The sequence below is a fragment of the Conger conger genome, chromosome 5, assembly GCF_963514075.1.
Source record: "Conger conger chromosome 5, fConCon1.1, whole genome shotgun sequence".
Lineage (NCBI taxonomy): Eukaryota > Metazoa > Chordata > Actinopteri > Anguilliformes > Congridae > Conger > Conger conger.
In genome coordinates, this window is record NC_083764.1 from 37768716 (window position 1) to 37790384 (window position 21669).

The 21669-nt window shown below is 37.6% G+C and overlaps 1 protein-coding gene across 3 annotated transcripts in view; it reads right to left on the minus strand.

The window, feature by feature from the left end:
• Positions 1-3064: 3064 nt before the first annotated feature.
• LOC133128372 (ubiquitin carboxyl-terminal hydrolase 13-like) overlaps positions 3065-21669 on the minus strand; it is a 41651-nt gene continuing 23046 nt past the window's right edge. For 2 of the 3 annotated variants that reach the window (XM_061241820.1, XM_061241819.1), the window contains exons 12-21: positions 17253-17406; positions 16770-16944; positions 16195-16283; positions 15414-15536; positions 12878-12898; positions 12531-12674; positions 8602-8762; positions 6763-6955; positions 6109-6193; positions 3065-5436 (exon numbers count right to left, since the gene is read on the minus strand). In XM_061241820.1, the coding sequence (XP_061097804.1) occupies positions 5340-5436; positions 6109-6193; positions 6763-6955; positions 8602-8762; positions 12531-12674; positions 12878-12898; positions 15414-15536; positions 16195-16283; positions 16770-16944; positions 17253-17406 (1242 nt within the window). In that variant the 3' untranslated portion in view covers positions 3065-5339. Of the gene's footprint in view, positions 5437-6108; positions 6194-6762; positions 6956-8601; positions 8763-8797; positions 12256-12530; positions 12675-12877; positions 12899-15413; positions 15537-16194; positions 16284-16769; positions 16945-17252; positions 17407-21669 lie in introns of those variants that run through there. The other variant, XM_061241821.1, reaches the window with a different exon arrangement.

Sequence of the window (21669 nt, forward strand, 5' to 3'; positions counted from 1 at the left end):
TGTTTTATATGTGCACTGTTGCACTCAGAAACTTCCCCTGGGGAAAGAGAAAAAAAAACAAAAACGAAAAAAAAACTTTTTTTCCTGATTAAGGTTTTGGCACAAAATCTACACAATAATTTCAGTTCATTAGAGGTTCCCTTTAAATAGATGTCCTGTTCAGTTCAATAGATTTTTGTTCAGTTATACTTATATTTGAAACAATAAATCTCAAATTCTGTGTTACTCAAAGGGGACTTCAAGCACATAATCAATGTAGAAAGCACAAATGTTGTAGAAATAAATTTATTATGGTCAAAAGCAATAGAAGCAGTTGTTTTTATGTATTATGTTTTTTTTTTTTTTCAAAGGGCCTAAAGAATAGACGTTCTTTTGGAGGAATGTAAAGAAAGAGATGAATGTTTATTGATTTCTTTTTTTGGCGGGGGGGGGGGGGGGGGGGGGTTGGGGGGTGGGTATAGCACTCATTTTCTGGAGCCTTCATGCTGTTTGACATCTGTGTTTCTCCTATTCTGGGGCTGGTCCTGCTTCTAGTAAACAGATCATGAATACTTAGTTAACACGTGGCAGACACTACATATATAAAAACATAGACAGGTCGTAAACTTTAAATTATTTGCTTTTATTTTTTTCTAAACGGTATCATGTTTTTTTTCCGAATATTTAAATCAATATGCTCTTTAATATGCTAATATTTCCTATTGGCCACTGTATATGCAGTGTACGCAATGAAAAAAAACTAACTATTTTTAGCTTATCTGTTTATTAACTAAAATAAAGCACACCTTATATTCTGTCATTCATATATGGTCTCAAACAGCATAATAAAGCACATACGTATGTCTGACTGCACTGGTTTTGATATTGTTGGTGCCCGTTGGTGAACACTGTCAGTTTAATGGAACCTAGACCATATTCAGCCACTGAAGTGAAAAACTGAATATGATTTACATGTCAATGAAAAAATACAATTGATTTAAATGTATGCGTTCGGGAACGCATACATTTATACATATATGTCATGCATTTAGTCAAATGTATGTAACAATTCCACGAAAAGGGGAAAAATTCCTCTTGTGTAATAACTGTCTTGAAAAGTTTCCACTTGAGTAAAACCTGAGACAACATAAGATGGATATAAATAGCCAAGGCAGTGACAAATGAACAAGGGAAATGGAATGAAGCACCTTTGAAAATGTGTGCAGATCCAGTTTTTGATTTATAGTTAACAAGCTTTCACACTTAAGTATTGCCCATTAGGAGGTTATAATGTCCAAGACACCTCCAAAAGCTGCCTGCAACACCTGATTATATATATAGAACTGCAGCCTTTTTGACCAGGTCTATGGGATGTTTGAAGAATAGGAGTATACAATCTGGAATGTGTCCAATGGAAGCCAGACTGATGTTCCAGCAGTAAAAAAAGCTGAATCGATTAGACAAAATAACTTAATATACCACAATTATTTCAAATATCATTATTAAGTAGATCCTGTGACATAAGATATTTTTTATGGCAGCAAGAGATCATAAATCAGGTTAATTTTTTCTGTTTTAGCTGAAACTATTTATTGTGAAAACAACAGGGTAACACTATCACAGATGCAAGTAAAGAGGATTCTGCCAACACTTATTTAAATGGGTGTTTTTCTTTCTGCAAAAACTAAATCAGGTTCAGAAAAAAGTCACACAAAATCAGTCATCTGCCTCTCCTTTTCTCTGATCAGTAGTTGCCATGGCACCAGTCACAGTAAATGGACGAAAATACATAATGTGCTACATTGTACTAATTCCTTCTGTAAGTTTGCTGTTACTTGTCAAACCTTGTAAATGTTTGAACTGTAAGGATCAGTACCATCATGTGGTTCCATTACCCTGTATCCAGCTGAAAACACACTTCAGTCAATATTAATATAGACAGCTAAAGCAATATTAAATGTTCAATCAACTGCATACTTTGAATGTATGGTACATTGTAGTGTAGAAGACAAATCATGAGTTGATATGCTATGAAAAATTTAGACTTTTTTAGAAGAAACTTCTTACCTCAGGTGAGTTAGTTTAATGCATGTTCCATTATGTTTTTAAATAATAACCTGCATGTGATGCTGCATGCCAAAACTTTATATTTATTTTTGAATGCCGATATAATTTTGTATGCACACAATTACAAAACTATAGTATTTCTACTTGAATACAAGAAAAATAGAATTAAGAAGATACCTCTATCTGATCTTTATTTACAGATGCAAATATATTGTACTTGAGAAGGATTAGAGGATAATAGATTGGTCTTAATATAGTAAGTATGTATATAATCATACACTTAGACTACTTTAAATGTATACTGTTGGCTCTATACTGAGTCACATTTTACAGGCAGCCCTATACAATGTACAAAATACCCTAATTACAGATGCTCATACCTCTAAAGTCCCAACCTTATATTCTTAAAATATTTAATAATCAGAAATATATGAGACAGGTTATTGGGAAAGCAGGAAATTACATGAACAACTGAGCCCTTGTAGCGATTCTGAAAGCATGTTTATACCGTATGTGGCATTACACACTGCCTAGGTAAATAAAATGTAATTACACAGCAATATGGGCCATTTGCAAAGTGGAATCACTCGATGAAATAGTTATTTTAAAATAAAGGTTGTTATATATTCAGACAGACTCTTGACTCTGTTCTTGCATCCTGCTTGATCATAAAAGCGCTGCCATGAACTTCTTGGCAAAGCAAATCCATGGTACAGCTAAAGCATTTAAACATGGTAGTGGGTGTGAATGTTAAAACCGATTACTCAATTTTGCTTTCTCTGTGGTAAACAAAGAATACATTGTGATACAATAATACACTTTTAGTGAATTTTGGAGAATTATTAGCATCGTTGATAAATATGCACAGAAAATACTGTACATAAATCATACAACAATGTTGGATATAAACTTTATTTTCCAGCATGTGTAATGTTTTATTAATATTCAATGGAATCAACCAAAGTCTTACATTTTTCAAGTAAAAAATGTATTTCCCCAAAAGAACTGGTTTCACAAGTATTGGCACCCCAGGTTTAATACTTTTTGCAACCACCCCTGGCAAAGATGACAGCACAAAGATGACAAGTCTTATATAATTGGTGATAAGGTTTGAGAACATATTTGGAGGGATTTATGAGCATTCCTCCTGCAGAACAAGATTATGCTGTAGATATCTTCAGGTTTGTGCTTATGGACTGCCTGGAAGTCTGGAAACTGAGATGGCAATTGCAGAACATGGATGTTGTTTTGAACCATTTCTGTGTGGATTTTGTTGTAGCTTTGGAGTCATCGTCAAAATCCACCCTGACCATGTCCAGCTTCCTAGAAAAAACAATTAGACTCTCTTTGTTGAATTCATCAACAACACTCCTGGACCACTGGCAGCAAAACATCCACAAAACATCAATGACCTACTTTCTTATTTGACAGTGGGTATGTTTATTTATATGCTAAATAAATTATACTCAGTGAACACTTTATTAGGTATTTATTAGACTCATTTTTTAGACTTATTGGTGTTCTGCTGTTGTAGCCTATCCATACATGCTGTGTGCTCAGAGATGCTCTTCTGCATACCACTGTTGTAATGTGTGGTTATTTGCAGTACTGTCACCTTCCTGGCAGTTTTGACCAGTCTGGCCCTTCTCCACTGACTCTCTCATGAACAAGGTGCTCACTGGATGTTTTTTTGTTTTTCTCAGCAAACTCTAGAGACTGTTGTGTGTGAAAATCAGCAGTTTCTGAGGTATTCTAACCACCCTGTCTGGCACCAACAATCATTCCATATTTCTTCCCCATTCTGACATTTGGTCTGAAAAACAGCTGAACCTCTTGACCATGTCTGTTATGCATTTAGTTGCTGCCACATGACTGGCTGATTAATTTTTTATTTGCATTAACAAGCTGGAGTACAGTTTACCTAATAAAGTGCTCACTGAATGTAAGTTCATCTAAATGTTCTGCTTTCTTTCTGCGAGTTTTCAGCATTCTGATATTCCTTGTCTGCAGAACAGAAATTATCTATATTATTGCAGTCTCTTGTAAAATAAATCTTCAAATTCACTTTTTGCAGAGGAAGTAATACAAAATAAACATCAACTGTCACATTGCAGTGAGTAAGAATACATGTTTTAGAAGTTAAACTACTTTACTTTGTTGCTCTATGTTAAAGTCTAGGTAATAAAGGGGTGTAAATATTTGCAAACTAGGAATTAAACAGATAGTTATAAACAGTAATGTAATGCATATATAAATTATACAGATTAATCCAGGCAAAGGGAAATAGATGATACTTTAAACAACTAAATATCTTTCAAGAACAAAATCCATTGTCAATTTTTTTTATCTTGTACCAAAGATCTTGTAATAAAGTGCTTTTGTCAAAAATTGCATTCCAAAAAAATCATAGCTTCAGGGAGATATTTATCCAAAACAGATAAATCTAACTTTAATCCTTAAATAAATCAGTAAATCAGACTATTTGATTTCACATATTGCTTAACTATTTCTAAAATGTTCCTTCAAAGAACATAATTTAATTCATATTCAAATCCAAGCTGTCAAAAAGTCCAGAATAACTCATAATCGCTATTCAGTATGTATTTCTTACACAATATGGGTTGCCCATGTATTTTTAATTATATTTTGTATCATTTTTATACTTTATATTTATAATATGTATTTTGGGAGGTAAGTTGCATTGTCCTGTATTTTTGACCAGCCCTGATTTCAGATCAGCATATCATTTCAAAACCCTAATGTCATATTCCATTCAAAAACAATACTTTGCCCCTGGAGACATAACTGAGGAATATATTTAATTGTCAAACTCAAAAATAACAAAGTAAAAGAATGTGCTGGGTAAGGTTTTACTATTAGGCCTTGTTGAACATTTTCTTCTCTTTCCCATAAGAAAACTATCTACAATATCAAAGTCTGTGCTTGAGACAAAACTTCGGCTTACATTTTTTAAACTTGAAGCTACCAGGTTCAGGACCCACCTCCCCCGTTTCACAACCGTTAAGGAAAGAAAAACATAAAAATTATTAACAATAATAATAAACAAAGCAGTGAGCAGAAACACACTTTTTTTCTGCCTGGCTAGGCCAGTTTTTAAACAGTATTTTTTTGGAGGGGGGTGTTTTGTAATTTTCGTGCAGCTTTCTTGATCCACCACTTCTGCTTCCATTAGCTTGTCTGGCATGGGCACTTGTAGCATTAATGACACCTCCTCTCCTTTCCTCATGGTTCAACCCCAGTGGTATCCCTAGGTCCATATGTGATGCTTCAGCTTAGCACCCGGAGAGTCGATGATAAAAGTAGAGGTAGCCCCAGTCTTTTGGAGGCTTCTCTGACAGGCAGACTTTGTGGTCATTGTAGATAATCCATCTGGGGAAAAAAGGCACCAGAAATGACATGTCATATTTAATAGTATCAATGCTGAATCACAACTGATTTTATATCCAAGTCTGTTTTACCCACAAATGTGAGCACATTTTATGCACTAAGATTTGGCAATAATAACCTACACTAAACACATTATGCCATAATTTCTTTGTGTGCAAACACAGCAACTCTTTTGCCTCCGTCTGGTTTGATAGTTGAGATTCCGAGTTAAAAAAAAATATTTTTTGAAAGCCACAGGTCAAATTAGAACAGCATGCTAAAAGCAATCAAAAGCAATCCTACTATATAGTATACCACTGTCAGTACATTATATACCATATACAATATAATGGAATAATAAGAATATTAACAGTAATTGAGTTAAGCACAATGACATTTGGACTAATAACATTATAAAAAATAAGTTAACATATTTAGACCTTGATCAAAGAGGTAAATGTGTGTAAGCAGGTGCTTTTTAGTGCTAACCCTGGCTCATTTGGCCAATTAGCTCTGTAGACCCACATAGATTCACCACTAGATTATACTACAGTAAAACATTTCATATAGGACACCAAAACAGTAAGGAAAACACACATAAACCACCTTGTCCCCTCCTGCAATAAACAGTTTGCCAATATACATATAAAATACAAAAAAAAGTATAATACCCACCTTCCCTCCTTTTTAATGTGACATACGTAGTGGCCAGATTTTACTGATGGCCCCATGTGGCTGATAAAGGCATAGAGCTCGTATCCTGAACAAAGACAAGAATGTTTAATGAAATTGTATCTCTTTTAATGATTCTCTGATTGTAGGAACTGCTATCATGACATGCACACATTTGATTCTTAAAGTGGCAATCTACGATTTCCTTGGTTTTGAAGGATTTCATAGCAGGTCTATTCTACACTTCAATTCCCATAGTTCCCTGCGACATTTCCTTCTTATGTTGTCGGTGTGGTTCCTTTTTTCGGTCACTTTACTACTTCACATTCATCCATTGTTGTGAAGTTACTGCAAACAAAGACAACTGTGCTCGGACACCTTCTCCTTTTGTGTTTATGCCACTGAAACTCCCCTGCCTTTGTACCACGCAAACCACCCATCTCTGCACTTGCAACCTAAGGTACCAACACGTTTCCTCCATAGGCTTCCATGGATTCCATGCATACATTTACATACAGTGCGGGAGTGGAGGATATATAGAATATTTCATATATAGAAATGAAACGCAAAGGTCATTGTTAGAGTTGACATTGTTAGAGAAAATATTTTTAAAATCATAGACTGCCACTTTAAAAGGAAATTGACTGGGACACTCACGGCCTGGGCCATCTTTGACCATGGGGCTCAATCGCTCCTGGTTTTGGGACGGTGATGTGTCGCTGTGTCCATTGGCGCCAGACGATGCGCCGTCATCCAGATCTTCGTCGCCTGTATCAGACGCGGCCTCGCTCTCTTCTTCGTGGTCTGGGTGAGTAAATATCCAGTCCAGAGCATGCTCTAGATTGTTGTTCTGAAAGACAGTCCAGAATGAACATTGTTTTCTTTCTCGATTCCCTGCTCTTCACTCTTAGAAGGAAGGGTTCCTGTGTAATAATAATAATAATAATAATTCCTTTATTTATTTATTTATTTATTTATTTATTTATATAGTGCGACTGAAAGCGCTTTACACCGAGCGTTTACTTCCTTAACTCGCCTCAACCAATACCAATGTGTAGCACCCACCTGGGTGATGCAACGGCAGACATTTTGCACCAGGATTCTCACCATACATCAGCTGATACATACATCAACTATTTTTTCACCAATTAAATCTGGGGATGATTAGGTGGCAGGTTGAGAGAGTCAGGTTTGGAATTTAGCCAGGATGCCAGGGAACCCTCTGCTCTTTGCAAAGAGAGTCATGGGATCATTAATGACCACTGTAAGTCAGAACCTCAGTTTAACATCTCATCCGAAAGACGGATAGTTCTTTTTTGGGCAAAGTCTGGGTGCTTTCACACTTTTCACACCTACCACTGAGGGTTAATAAAGAAATAAAAAGGGTTCCCCTACGGAGACAAGCCAAATAACCTTTTATCAAAGAGTATGGTAGAGTTATATTTACTTTGCTAATTATTGTGAAGGAACAACTCAAGGCCTACCAGGACCAGCATGGATTTTACCAAATAATATGGGTCTTCTCTGTGTGTGTTTTTCAATATGTCAGATGTATTTCTCACTTGAACTTTGATGCAATATGCATCCATTGCCACTGGGGTGAACACACGCAAGACACCGAGTAATGTGATGTTCTTCTAAGCCAACAGTAAACAAGTTCAATACACTTCTGCCCACCAAAATGTAGGCAGAGACTATCCACACAGCAGTAAATCAGGCCTATCTATAGGTCAGTCAAGCTATTAATAGCACAGGTGAGATAAATACTCAAGCATGACTACAGACAGCCTAGCACTTGGGATCCCCAAGTCTGTGTTGACTTTGCTCCAGAAACACAGACAGTTTTGTGCAGAGTAAAGCAGTGGCTGGTTGCTACCAAGTTCTGTCCTTGTGATGACATTTATAAAGCAGAAGGGCAGTCTAAAACAGTAATATTCAGTGCTAAATCAATAATTTCATTGATCTAGAAAATCTGAAAAGCCTATTTTATTCTCTGTCGCACTTTCAACAAAAATGGCGTGTTTTCAACTGTGCTTTTTTTTGGCAATTTTGCGCACGTCTAGAATTGTATGTCATGGGCAAATTGTACTGTGTCACGTAGTGTGATTTGACAGCTACAGTGAATGTCAAAATTCATTCATAATTGAAATGATTTTTTGCTCCACTTCATTAATTTGGTTTTGACTGTTGTTGATTAGCATGGAGGATAGAGGAAAAACTATCAGAATAAAAAAAAAGTATATAAATAAAGAATCACCCATAAAACCTATGATAAAAATAAAAAAAATGCTTTTAAACTAACATAATTACATTTTATTACACAGCAGAGGTAGGCTTTTCATTTTCAGGGTCTGTATTTGTGGCACATGAAATGGTACACTTAAATAGGTGTCTCATCACATTGCGTATAACCATAGCAATGAATAATAAGTTCATTGCACATCACACATTTGGCCCATATCACATCATCAGCACAATAGGATTGGGAGAACTCACTGTGGTTTTGAGAGCCTGGATGGCCTGGCGTCTGGGGAAACCCATTGAGGTGAGGATAGCCACACTCTCCTCTGGTGGCTGGATGCCAATGATGGAAGACAATGTTGAAAAGGAAGGACTGGCCTCTGCAAAAGAATGCACTCCCAGGGGCTCTGCAAAGTCTGGAGGAAGAGGGTAAAACTGCTTATTAGAACTGGGAATGGTACTGCTAAAATAGCTACAGAGCAATGTACGGTCAAAACCCATTAAACTTGACAGTTATAACTTCAATCGATTACTGTATGGTGTACAGTATTTGCAGCAAATTGGACAAGTACAGACAGGCAAGGGAGAGAAAGATCTGAGTGTTGGACAAGAAGACTCATTGGCAATAGGGGGTGGAAGAGATCATGGCATTCCACAGAATACCCTTTCTTATGGAGCATATTTAGTGGCAACGTTATTTACACGTGTTTGCGCATCATAAGCATATTATGTGAGTTACAAAACCCAATCCACACATCCACAGCCAATCAGGCAAGAGTAGCCCATAACCCATTGTGGGGCATAATTTTTATGCCCCGGACTTATGTCAATCAGAGGCAATAATCAGTGAAAAGTCATCATAGCTGATTTAACTGATAAGAATAGGTCAATATCCACCATTGTATGTTCACAGAACTAGCAACCTACCAAGTTAGCTAGTTATGTCCTTTACATACTTCAAGAAAACTCATGTTTTGCTTTGTGGGGGCCCTTATTTTAACAGAAAATAAATGTTATATGCACATGGTAGTTACAACTTGTTTCTACATCTTTACCATGTTAATACACATTGATTCCAAGTAAATCAGTGTGACACAGTTTCTATTTTTTTTTATTTCTATTTTTCTAGATTTATTTTGGAGATATTTACCTTGATAACAGTTAAAAACAGGAAAGCAGAACTACCAGTAGACCTGGAGGAAACTTGTATTGCCTAAATTGGCAGTGCCAATTCTCAAGTCATTACGGGTTAAACTAACACCTTTATTCAGTAGAAGCTGAAACCTTATATTCCCCCATGGTTAGGCACCCGTTTTCTGCTGGAGCAACAAACAAAAACCTATGTCAGGGGTATACTTTATCTCATATTTCCATGATAAGGTTATATAAGCTCCTCAGCCTGTCATATAAGGAAACTAGGCTGATTTTCTTAGAGCTTAAAATGAGGGTTGTGGGAGTGATATATGTGAACACAAACTGAGAGTAGCAGGAGTCTGAAATTAATCTCCTATCAGGCATGAAGAAGGTTGAAGAGGGGGATACCACAGCAGTTGGATGCCCCTGAGAGTGGCTCCTACATAATGGGAAAAGCCAGAGTCTGCATGAAGGCCATTTCCTTGGCTCCCCAAGCCAATCGTGAGTACAGAATTTGAAGGGTCTATTTGCGTTCTGAGAGTTTTGAGATATTGAGCTTCAAAGATTCCAAAGTGAATGGGCTCCAAGCAGATACAACTTTTACATTTTGCAGTGTTTTTGAATAAATCTTCACACATGTATTTAGTGCCATATACACAACATATTTATGACACCAACTAATAATAAAATAAAATAAAAAGTCAGTTAGAACCTTATAATTCTCATTACATTACATTATTGGCATTTGGCAGATGTTCTTATCCAGAGCGACGTATAGTTGATTAGACTAAGCAGGAGACAATCCTCCCCTGGAGCAATGCAGGGTTAAGGGCCTTGCTCAAGGGCCCAAAGGCTGTGCGGATCTTATTGGGGAATGAACTACTGACCTTGCATGTCCCAGTCATGTACCTTAACCAATACGCTACAGGCCGCCTTAGATTAGGGCACATAAGCATAGTTACAGCCAAGCTGTTCTTGCCCCCAGTTTTGTTTTCAGAAAATGTGTATTCCCCTCCAAAAGTACTAGAACAGCGTGGTCAATTCCTTTGTTTTTATAGTGAAGACAATTGAGTTTGAGGTCAAAAGACATAAGATCACAGATCAGAATTTCAGGTTTTATTTCCTGGTTTTTTTATCTAGATTTGTTGAACAACTTAGAACATTTCACCTTTTGTGCCAGACCACCCAATCTTTAGGTGAGCAAAAGTATTGGAACATGTGACTGACAGGTGTTTCTTCTTGCCCAGATGTGTCCTGTTAGACTGATTGCGGATGTTATTGTGGCTACACTGGGATTAGAACCACCGACCTTGCATGTCCCAGTCACTTACCTTAACCACTACGCTACAGGCCGCCCCACACATAATTCTCATAATGTGTCCTTAGTACACTGTTCTAGGCTCTCAATGACCGGGCAGTCTGACACATGTCAATGTAGCTCACTACAGCGAAATGATCCTCTTAACAAGCAGACACATAACTATCCTGTTACTGCCCAGGCACCTGCTACTGTAGCTGACTACACAGAGACCCTGGAGTACAGCAGCTCAACCTGGTCTCATCCCCTTGCATCTCTCTGGTCAGACGTTAACCCAAAGAGCATGAGGCTAGGATGATGATACGGCTGACATTTAAACTTCAAAACAGTCGGTTTTGTGTCAGGTCTGACCTTTACAGTCCAAATTCCTTTATAGTGGTGTTATTATTGATATTATTATTCTCTTTTATGGGCTGGGGGATTCCAATTTGTGAATATCATCTTTCAAAATGCAACCTTTCTGTTGATATGTTGATGTCAATTTAGGGAAAATAATCTTATTCTGGCGACCATGGTGAAGGATGTGCCATTTCATGTAGGCATGTAGGCATATGGTCTATTATTGAACAAAGTGACCAGCGCCTAGTTTGAACACCAAATTTGAGTGTGGTAATTGCATTTCCAACTTCCATCCATCCTATTAGTTACATACAAAAGATACCCAGAGAACAACACACACACACACGCACACACACATTATGGCTGTCACCTTTAATGGAATCTCATAATACAGAAATGTGTTTGAATTTGGTCACATTTTCAAAATTTCAATCAAATGATTTCAAAGCGTATTGTCGGGGATTACGTTGAAGGTGAAATATGGTCAGTTTCAGAATCCAGCAATTTTAACAGCCTTGTTTAACATTCAGAATACCAAACAAGCGCATAAATTGTTAAAACCCTTCACTTATCCAACATGTGAAATACATTTATTCAATTGAATTTGTTAATTATCACCAAAATATATCAATTATCAAATAAATTGCCGAATTTGTGTATTAAACGTGTATTAAAATGCACAACTTACAAGGACAAATCTACATCTAAATCTGAAGACGAGGGTCAACTACCTTGAACAAAGAAGTACCAGACATAAACAAGTACAGTCACAAAATAAAACAACGAAAGAAAGTGCCAAACCCCAGCGTGTGTCTCCCAAATAGCGTCATAGATGTTTTGGAGATGTTTTACTGCCAGTGGTACAGGGGCACCATTTCAGATCAATGGCACAATTAAATAAACAAAGTACCAGGAAATCTTGGCAGAAAATCTGGTTGCCTCTGCTAGGTAGCTGAGACTTTGTCATGTGCAGATTGTGTCTTACATCAAATCCACACAGAAATGGTAAAGTAAAACAACAACCATGTTCTTCAAAAGCCATCTCAGTCTCCAGACTTAAATCTCATGTGGTCTGAACTTAAGATGGGGGTATCTGAAGGATATCTTCTGATGTTGTTCTGCATGGAGGAATGGTAAAAGAAAATCCCTCCAAATGTGTTCACTAACTTTATCACAAATTATAGGAAAATTATTTTTTCATTTGAAAATTGTAAGACTTTAGTTGATTCCATTGAATCATTAATAAAGCATCCTGCATCACACATCTTGGGAAATAAAGTTTATGTGAATAACTATAATTTTTTTAGTTTACACCATATACATTTTTTGCATTTTTATCAAGGGTGCCAAAAATTCTGGAGCAAGTGTAGATGAAGGCGAGCTGCCATCTTACCAGGCTCCTCCATGTGGGCTATAATCCAGCTGAAAGCCATCTCTGGCCCCATGTTTCCTGTGTAGTACACTGCCTTCCGACAGGCCTCCAGGGGGAACCCCATCTCCGCCAGCTGCAGCACTGAGGACTCATCTATGTCTGAAGCTGGAAGGCATTGCACAAATGGATCACATGAGGTTCAGGCATGTCATCCATGAATTACACAAAGATGTGATACTGCATTCCATTTTCCCACTGCACTGTGCTTAGCATAGTTTTCCTCTCTACTGCTAACTCAATCGAGAGATTCCTCAAAAACTGTGCAGTTTATCAATATAAAGAAATACAAATGAAAAATATTTACTTACAATCCAGAAAGCTATTCAGACCTGTGAACAAAACATACATGGAAATAGATTAAACCACCACCTCAAATACATAGCCACAAATTCCTCCCGAATTTAAGTTTGAACATCATTTATTTAAAAATCTAGGCCCATCTGCGCTCCCAGCATAGGCTACTTTCTTGTAGCCCTATTTTTCCCTAAGTGAGCAACTAGTGATAGTGTGTTATAAGGGTTTCATCACTCTGTCAAACTAGCAAGGTTGTGGCTCACAATAGTCACTGCTAGGCTTGACAAGCTAATTGGTGCCCCACCAGAATTTCTATGCCAAAAATACCACTGACTGTTAACCAGATGTAAATGTGTCACTGTACTCCAACACGCTGTTCAGCAACAGGATGACAAATGTGCAAATTGCTCAATCAGGAGCTATCAAAAAAAAAAAAAGATGCACACTAATTGCAATTGTTTGATGAAGATGATAAAGACTGCAGGTGGGAATGAATAATTGTGGGGGTGTTACGCTGTAGTTATAGAAATAACAGGTTTAGCCTATAACTAGGCTTGAAACTGAAACTTGAATAAACACTGAATAGACTACATGACGATGCTACATAAGAACAACTGCGTCAAATTCAGGTTTGTGTGCGTTCCCAGCTTATTCTGTACCATTTGCTTTATCAGTCGAATTGATGAGTAAGAGGAGTGTGACTGTGTGTAATAGCATGAGCATAGGAAGCATGACGCAAGCTGAACTTGTAATGTCTGAAGAAATTACTTTCTACAATATTGCACATTGTATTTCTTTAGCTACATTTTCCATTCTGTGTTTTGTTCAGTTCTCAGAGCACCTGTAATACTCCATGCCTTGACACATTCTATTAGACTATACAATGACATTTAAGAATAAAAATGTTCAAATTTATTCAGTTGCTTCAGGAACATTGTTCTGCAACATTTGGTGTCATAATCTTTATGATATTCAGTCACACGCGCAGAAATCAATGCTGGACAAGCCTGTGGCGCTTCTAGGTAGTAAAAATCCCTGGCCTTTCTAGTATTAAAGTAATACATTTAAGTATTAAGTAATATATTTAAGCAAGTGTTACTTTTTAATAGTTACACTATATCATAATTCTGATGACTGAGGATGTTGTAAAAGAACAAATAAAATGCAGAAAATGTATGTTGATAAATACAGTACAGTGTCTGTAGCTAAAGAATAATCACTAACCATTCAAATTTTCATTTTCATTTGGAAAAGGACTACCAAATCTGTATCTTCAAAGAATAATAATACATTCTCTTTCAGTTTAAAACAAAACTATTGATATTAGCATTACATTTTGAGACAAGGCAAAAGCCGTGTGCCATCTGTTTACAGGATTAAACCGATCTGATTTTAACAGACATCTGGCCCCTGTGGTTGTTGCTTTTTCCGTTTACTCAGTTCCAGGTGCAGTGTGTCACTTTGACAGTGAGCTACAGATCCCTCACCAGTGCATTGCCTTGAATGTCACACGAGAGACAAGTAATGGAAAAATGAAGGATCTCAAAAGAGCAAATAAAATATATAATTTTGTAGCAGCACCACAGTGCCTTATAATGGGTGAAATTGTACTGGCAATGAAATGGGCTAAGGGTCAGTCAGGTTCTGTTTCGGTGGTCATGTTACAAAAGAATGCATCTTCCCTGCCCACCCTCACCACAGTGGTCTATAATAGGGATGTGAAAGGGCGCATGTCATTCGTTTTAAGACACCAAACTGTTTGTAGTTTCCAGGAAATATGAGTTAAGAAACGATTAATTACCTTTACTGCTACATATCAAGAGTGTTCTCTGGTAGTTTAACTTCGGTAATAGGGATTTTAATTATTAATTATTTTTTATGACTTTAATCCTAAATAAGTCAGATGTGGGTAGAATAGAATGCAGTTTTATAATTAATCCAAGTTCAATTATGTCTTTTCACATATGCTTGCAAGTCAAATTGATGTACTGTAAAATAAATTAGGGGGTCTTTCATTTGGTGTTGTGTGCTGTGTAATGACTTTTCATGTTAAGCTATTGTTCGTTTTATTCATATTATTTTAGAAATTGATTGATTATTTTAGAATTAACTTCAACTGGTTATTTGTTAAACATTCAAGCTATTTTTTTATAACATTCGATTGAACAAGGTACTGCCTCACAAATGCCTGCTTAGACCATTATTCCTCATAAGGGAAATGGTCTGAGGAGTTTCTGACAGCTGCTGATAATAAATAGCAGCAATGCTGACTCATTGTTATTCAAAACATATGTATTATGCCAAGTCCAGAGCAGACAAGGAATACTTAACTTTTTGTTCCTCTAATACTCTAAAAAGTCCATTATGACTCTCATTTGCATAATTCAGGATAGCAGTTTTCCAGTCATAGGATAGGAATGAGGCCCTACTCTTGCAGCCCTAAGTCTAGTTAACTTAATGCATAATTGAACAGTACAGGTGTACTGCGACTGAGAATGCAAAGGTCGGGCCAGAACAGCGGGTATGTGTGGACATACGGCAGAATCATACCTCTGCTGTTATCAGGAATGACAATGGGTGGCTTGATGTCTGGCAGCTCCATCTCTCCTGCCTGGAGCCCAGTGGCCCTTAGGCGAGAGAGATCCAGATAGTCTGGCATGTCTATGGAGACATCTGTAGACACAATTAAACAGTCACCAACTGAGAGGAAGGCCTCTGGAAACAGGACACGATGTCGTTCTCTAAAACGGACATCTTGTCGTCATTCCAGACTGGATTTTATTTATAGGTTAAACCAGTGGTCCTCACTCCTGGTCCCGGAGAGCACAGGGTGTGCTGGCTTTTGTTGGTACTCAGCATTTAATCAATTAAAGGAGTTCATTACCCAGTTAACTCGCCGCATCTGGTTTCTAGGGTCTGAATTGGTAGCTGATATTCAGGCGAAAGGAGTGAGGACCACTGTGAGTTAGGACCACTGGGTTAAACCATAAACATTTATTTAATGACTAAAGTTTACACTATAGTCATTATAGTTTCACTCATCATATGTGTAATTATTTTATACAATTGTTGCACAATCAGTGTGTAAAATACACCTTCCTACAATCAGAATTTTTTTTTTGCTGCTGTAATTTGTTAAATAGGACTAAGAGGAGTATGAGTAGGCTCCACAGTAGATTATAGTCACATTGATGGAGAAATGGAGAATTACAGCTGTCTTTCATCTTTAATGGAGTCATCCTTTCACAAATTTCCAAATGTTTACAGAAGGTAAATATTGAATAAAATATAAAATATGGACTAATGAATAAAGTGGACTAATGTCACTTACCTATTTTCTTGGGGATCCAATCCATTCCAAAAGTGAATTTCTTAATTTGTACGAGCATATGTGCAGGAAAGGAAGCAAATCGGCATGACCTTGGATATAATGATAAATGATGAAATCACCATTCACTTCTTTGTATTCACTCTCATTTTTCCAGTTTTGTCTTGGTTTTGTGCTCTTCTACATTCAAGAATGATTGTATCATGTAACAATTAACAACTTAATCTCATCTAAGAGGCTTCTGCCACTGTCATAACTACATGCAGCAATCCTTCAGCAATCCAACAAACACAGCAATCCAACAATTCAAAACATTTTTGAATACTCAATTGTTTGATATCTGAAAGTGAATAATACATTCACTGCATAATAATAGGAGAAAATAATAGGAGAGAATCAGAATCGTACAAATTATATCCCAAAATTTCCCTTCTGTGACAAAAAAATCAGTGACAGGAAGTAATGTACTACACACAAATGTCCTTTACAAACATATTTTGTCAGAAGAAAAGCACTGCATTCAAGAATACTCTTTCTCAAACCAAAGTCCCATAGCAGGCCTCAGACCAGGGTCTTACTTCACTCCGGCTGACTTGGCCTGAAGTTCAGAGCTCCAGAAGTCAGGCACATTCTCAGGCTCAGTGAAGGCTTGTAAACAGGCGGTGAAGGGGATTTTAGCCCTCACTGGCACCGGGGGTGGTGTCATGTTCTCCTCTGCCTCTCTCCTCTGTGCTTCATATGCTATCAACTCCTCTGTGATCAAAATAAAAGACTTTGATATCCCAACATTGTGTATTTATAATCAATAATTTGTGTTCAGTTCATTCAGGAGCCAGTGGGCATTGGCAACATAATACTAGGCTATTTCTTTAAATAGGGTCAATTGAACAAGCAAAATCTAACCAAACATTTTAAGAATGCCATACAGACAGGTATTTTCACCGGGAGGCCCAACCAGGGTTCGAACCCAGAACCTTCTTGCTGTGAAGCAACTGTGCCACCATACCGCCTGTATAATACTGGGCAGATATCAGAGTCAGTATCTCAAAACCTTCACTCACCTTTATTTGTGGCAGCCTCTATGGGGGCTGGAAGCTGCATGCTGTAGCCCACACTCTGACTGTAGCGCACCTTCCGGGACTGGCAACATTGGACCCTCTCCTCCACCAGGAAGCGGAACACGTCGCTGGGATTTTCTGATCCCATGTTTTGCCTCTGTAGACATACAGTGGGCTCATGAATGATTGGCACCATTGATACATATGCACAAGTGCTGTAAACGAATAAAATTATGCAGTTATTGACATAAGCTTTGGGCCATTCCGTGCCAACTCCGGGAGGCTGCACCACAGCACCTCTTGGATTTTATTTTTTCTGTGTGTTAGAAGACAATACTAAATACTACTACTAATAATAATAAAAATAACAACAACAATAATAATCATCTATTTTTCTACTCACTGAGCACTTATTTATTACTTTTTTTTTTTAACTTATTGGTCTTATTCTGCTGCTGCAGCCTATCCAGGTTTGATGCGTTGTGTGTTCAGAGATGCTCTTCTGCGCACCACTGTTGTAATATGAGGTTATTTGCGGTACTATCATCTTCCTGTCAGCTTTCACCAGTCTGGCCCTTTTCCTCTGACCTCTCTCATTTACAAGGTGTTTCTGCCCGCAGAATTGCTGCTCACAGGATGTTTTTTGTTTTTCGCAACATTCTCTTCAAACTCTAGACACTGTTATAAGTGAAAATCCCAGGAGATCAGCAGTTTCTGAGATACTCAAACCACCCTGTCTGGCACCAATAATCATTCTCCAGTAAAATTCACTTAGAATACATTTCTTCCCCATTCTGACATTTCATCTGAAAAACCTCTTGACCATGTCTGCATGCTTTTATGCATTTAGTTTCTGCCACATGATTGGCTGATTTAATATTGACATTAACAAGCATTAACATATTGGCATTGTACAGGTCTACCTAACAAAGTGTTCACAGAGTGTATAGTGCCATTCCAGATCCCCAACCTTAATCCTGCCTAGGTTTCCCACCAAAGATCCTGTCTCAGTGGGTGCAGAACATGAAAAGAGACAAGTGGAGTCTCTCAGTACGCTCTGTTCTGTGCTCCTGTCATTTCGAAGATGACTGCTTTGTAACGCGGGCTTTTTAAGAGGGATGGCGTCCATTTAAGTGACATGGATCATAATATATTCCAGCATAGAATTACTAATTTACTCTGTGAATGAATTTGTGGTTGGTCTATTTATACAAGTATTGGAACAGCAAGGCCAGTTCCTTTGTTTTTGTAATACACTGATACATTTGGGGTATGTATTGGAACAGAGAGTATTTAAGTAAATGAAAGTAAATAGCACTTAATATTTAGTAGCATATCCCTTGCTTGCAATAACTTCATGAAGCCTGCGACACACTGACATCACCAAACTGTTGCATTCTTCTTTTGTGATGCTTTTCCAGGCTTTTACTGCAACCATCTTTTATCTTCTTGTTTGTTTGGGGGGCGATTTCCCTTCAATCTCCTCTTAGGAGGTGAAATGCATGCTCAATTGGGTTAAGGTCTGGTGATTGACTTGACCAGTCTAAAATCTTCTACTTTTTCTCTCAAATGAAGTCCTTTGTTGTGTTGGCAGCGTGGTACTGGTCATTGTCTTGTTGCATGATTCCAATTATTTTGGACGCATTTCTCCATAATTTGGCAGACAGAATGTTTTTGTAGACTTCTGAATTCATCCTGCTGCTACCATCATGATTTACATCATCAATAAAGATTAGTGAGCCTATTCTAGAAGCAGCCATGCAAGCCCAAGCTATGACACTTCCTCTACCATGCCTTGTATGTTTACGATCATGAGCAGATCCCTTTTTCTCCACACTTTAATCTTTGCATAACTTGTCAGTCAATAAAACATTGTTACAGAACTATTGTGGCTCATTTCTGTACTTCTGTGCAAATTGAAATCTCCTTCCAATTCGTACTACTGATGAGTGGTTTGCATCTTGTGGTATAGCCTCTCTATTGCTGTTCTCTAAGTCTTCTTTGAACAGTCACCCATGCCCTGTGGATTTTTTGTGATGTCACTGACTGATGTTTTGGAGTTTTTCTTCACAGCTCTCACAATGTTTCTATCATGATCTGCTGTTGTTCAATATCTGTTGCTCAGTACGCCAGCGGTTTCTTTCTTTTTCAGGACATTCCAAGTTGTTGTTCAAGCTATCCCCAATGCTTGTGCAATGGCTCTTTTATAAGCTTCAAAATAACTTGCTTTCTCTTTCTCTTCACAGGCAAAACCCAAGGCTAAAACCAAGAGTAGACATTTAGAACTATTTATTGTTTAATCAATAAATCTAACAGGACACATCTGGGCAACAAGAAACACCTGTCAGTCACATGTTCCAATACTTTTGCGCACCTAAAAATGGGGTGTTCTGATATGTTCTCAGGTGTTTAAGAAATCTAGATAAAAATACCAGGAAATAAAAGCTGAAATTCAGATCTGTCGTCTAATGTACATCTCTTGACCTCAAACTCAATTGTCTTCAGTGTATAGCAAAAACAAAGGAATTGACCTTGGTGTTCCAATGTTTTTGGAGGGGACTGCATGTATACAAGAGTTAAATGAATATTTCACCTCTTCTGTTCATCCAAATACATTTAAATCTACACTTATCTCCAAATATGAAAATAATTCTGAAACAAATCCTATGCACTTTTACTTCTCTGAAGTACCAATATCTACAGTTCAAAAAACATTAATGTCATATTTTTTCCACATTGTTATGAGGCTCCTGACCTGCATGATTTGTCAGTATTGTAACAAATCTTTATCCATTTTACCATTCCTGGCAATAAATAATTTAAGACAGCCAAAGGAGTGATGTGGTACGACAGAGCAAAAAGATGACTAAGATCAGTAACAGAAGAAGGAAATGAACCCAAACTCATGAGGAACATTCAATAATCAATTAGCAAAGACCAAAGGAACCATAGATGCAAAGACCCCCCCTCCCCTGCAACTGCAACTAATAACCAATTAAAAAGACTGATGTCCAGACACATGACTGCTGATCATTACACTAACTCTCGGACACTCAATCTTTCCCTTGCACTAATTGATGAAATACTATACCATACTTAGTTTAAGGAGACCCAGAGCCAGAGGTGGAAAGTCCAGGGGTCAGAAAGTTTCTTCTACCCAGTTGATTTCAGTAATTAGTTCTACCTCCTGGCTGATGAGGGTCGAAACTAAATACTGGAGAAGACTTTTCTGAACTTGGATTTGCCACCTCTGCCTAGAGCCCACCAGACTTCATTCAGGCAGGCTCTCTGGGGTCTGGTCATGCTGGTACATTTCCACTAGAGGAGTATCACACTTTTGTGGTATCGAATTATAATCTGCCCCTACCCCTCCTCGCACTTCCACACCTCCCTTTTCCCACACACACATGAACTGAAAAGTATTGAGTGAACTGATCACACCAGTCAGAAGAAAATTAGTATTTTTAATGTAGATATAGCAGTGCTAACTTAGATTATATTGACATATTGAATCAGTAAGAAATCCAGGTATGATTTCAAGCTTTTATGCCTTCAAGGTAACCTCATTGTCTTCACCCATCCCAGTTAATGTAGATGCTGTATAAAATAGTTCCTCTGCATTCACCAACTGACTACACAAAATATTATTGTTATTCACTGTCTTAATTTTGATTGTGAAAGCAAGTCATGAGTTGGCCAGAACCAAGGACAAAATAGTCTTAAGGGATAGATGAGCCTGTAATGAAATATGTTGCTTATAGGATTAAAACCATGATACAAAAGAAACTCATTTAAAGTGGATCTATGATGGCAGGGCAATTATGCTTGTGCAGTGCTCGCTCATTCCAGGGCAATCAGCAAAGGCAACAGCTGTTTCCAGTCTGGACATGTTTTAGAGGACAGGGTGACGAGGAAGCATTAAGTGCCATAAGAAACAGATAGGGGGTTCTATATTTAACCCCTGGGGAAAAAGCAGCTTCAGAGAACAGTTCCTGCCAGCTCTTAGTTTCATAGAAAACCACAGCATGGAGCCTCAAGCCATGTGACTCGGGCAGGTTACAGCACAAACAGGACATCAGGAGCAATGTGACCATGTTCACTTTTTTCACATACAGTGGTCACAATAGCAGTATACACCGATAAGGCACAACATTAAAGCCATTTTTTTATAAAAATTGAAATTTTGTAAGCTCATTGGGAGGGGGGTTGCATTGTTTTGTTATTTTATCTTGGTATGTACTGGTGTTCATGATCACATCTACCTTAACAGGTGCTCCAGGACCTGTAGAATTTTTCATATTTAAAAAATGAAAATATTTCAAAATGCATGGGATCTATTCCAGCATAAGTTTTACCAAATGATGCAGGATTAGATTCCATGCATTTTTAAATATGGCGGGTGGTCTTTATTTTTTTAAAT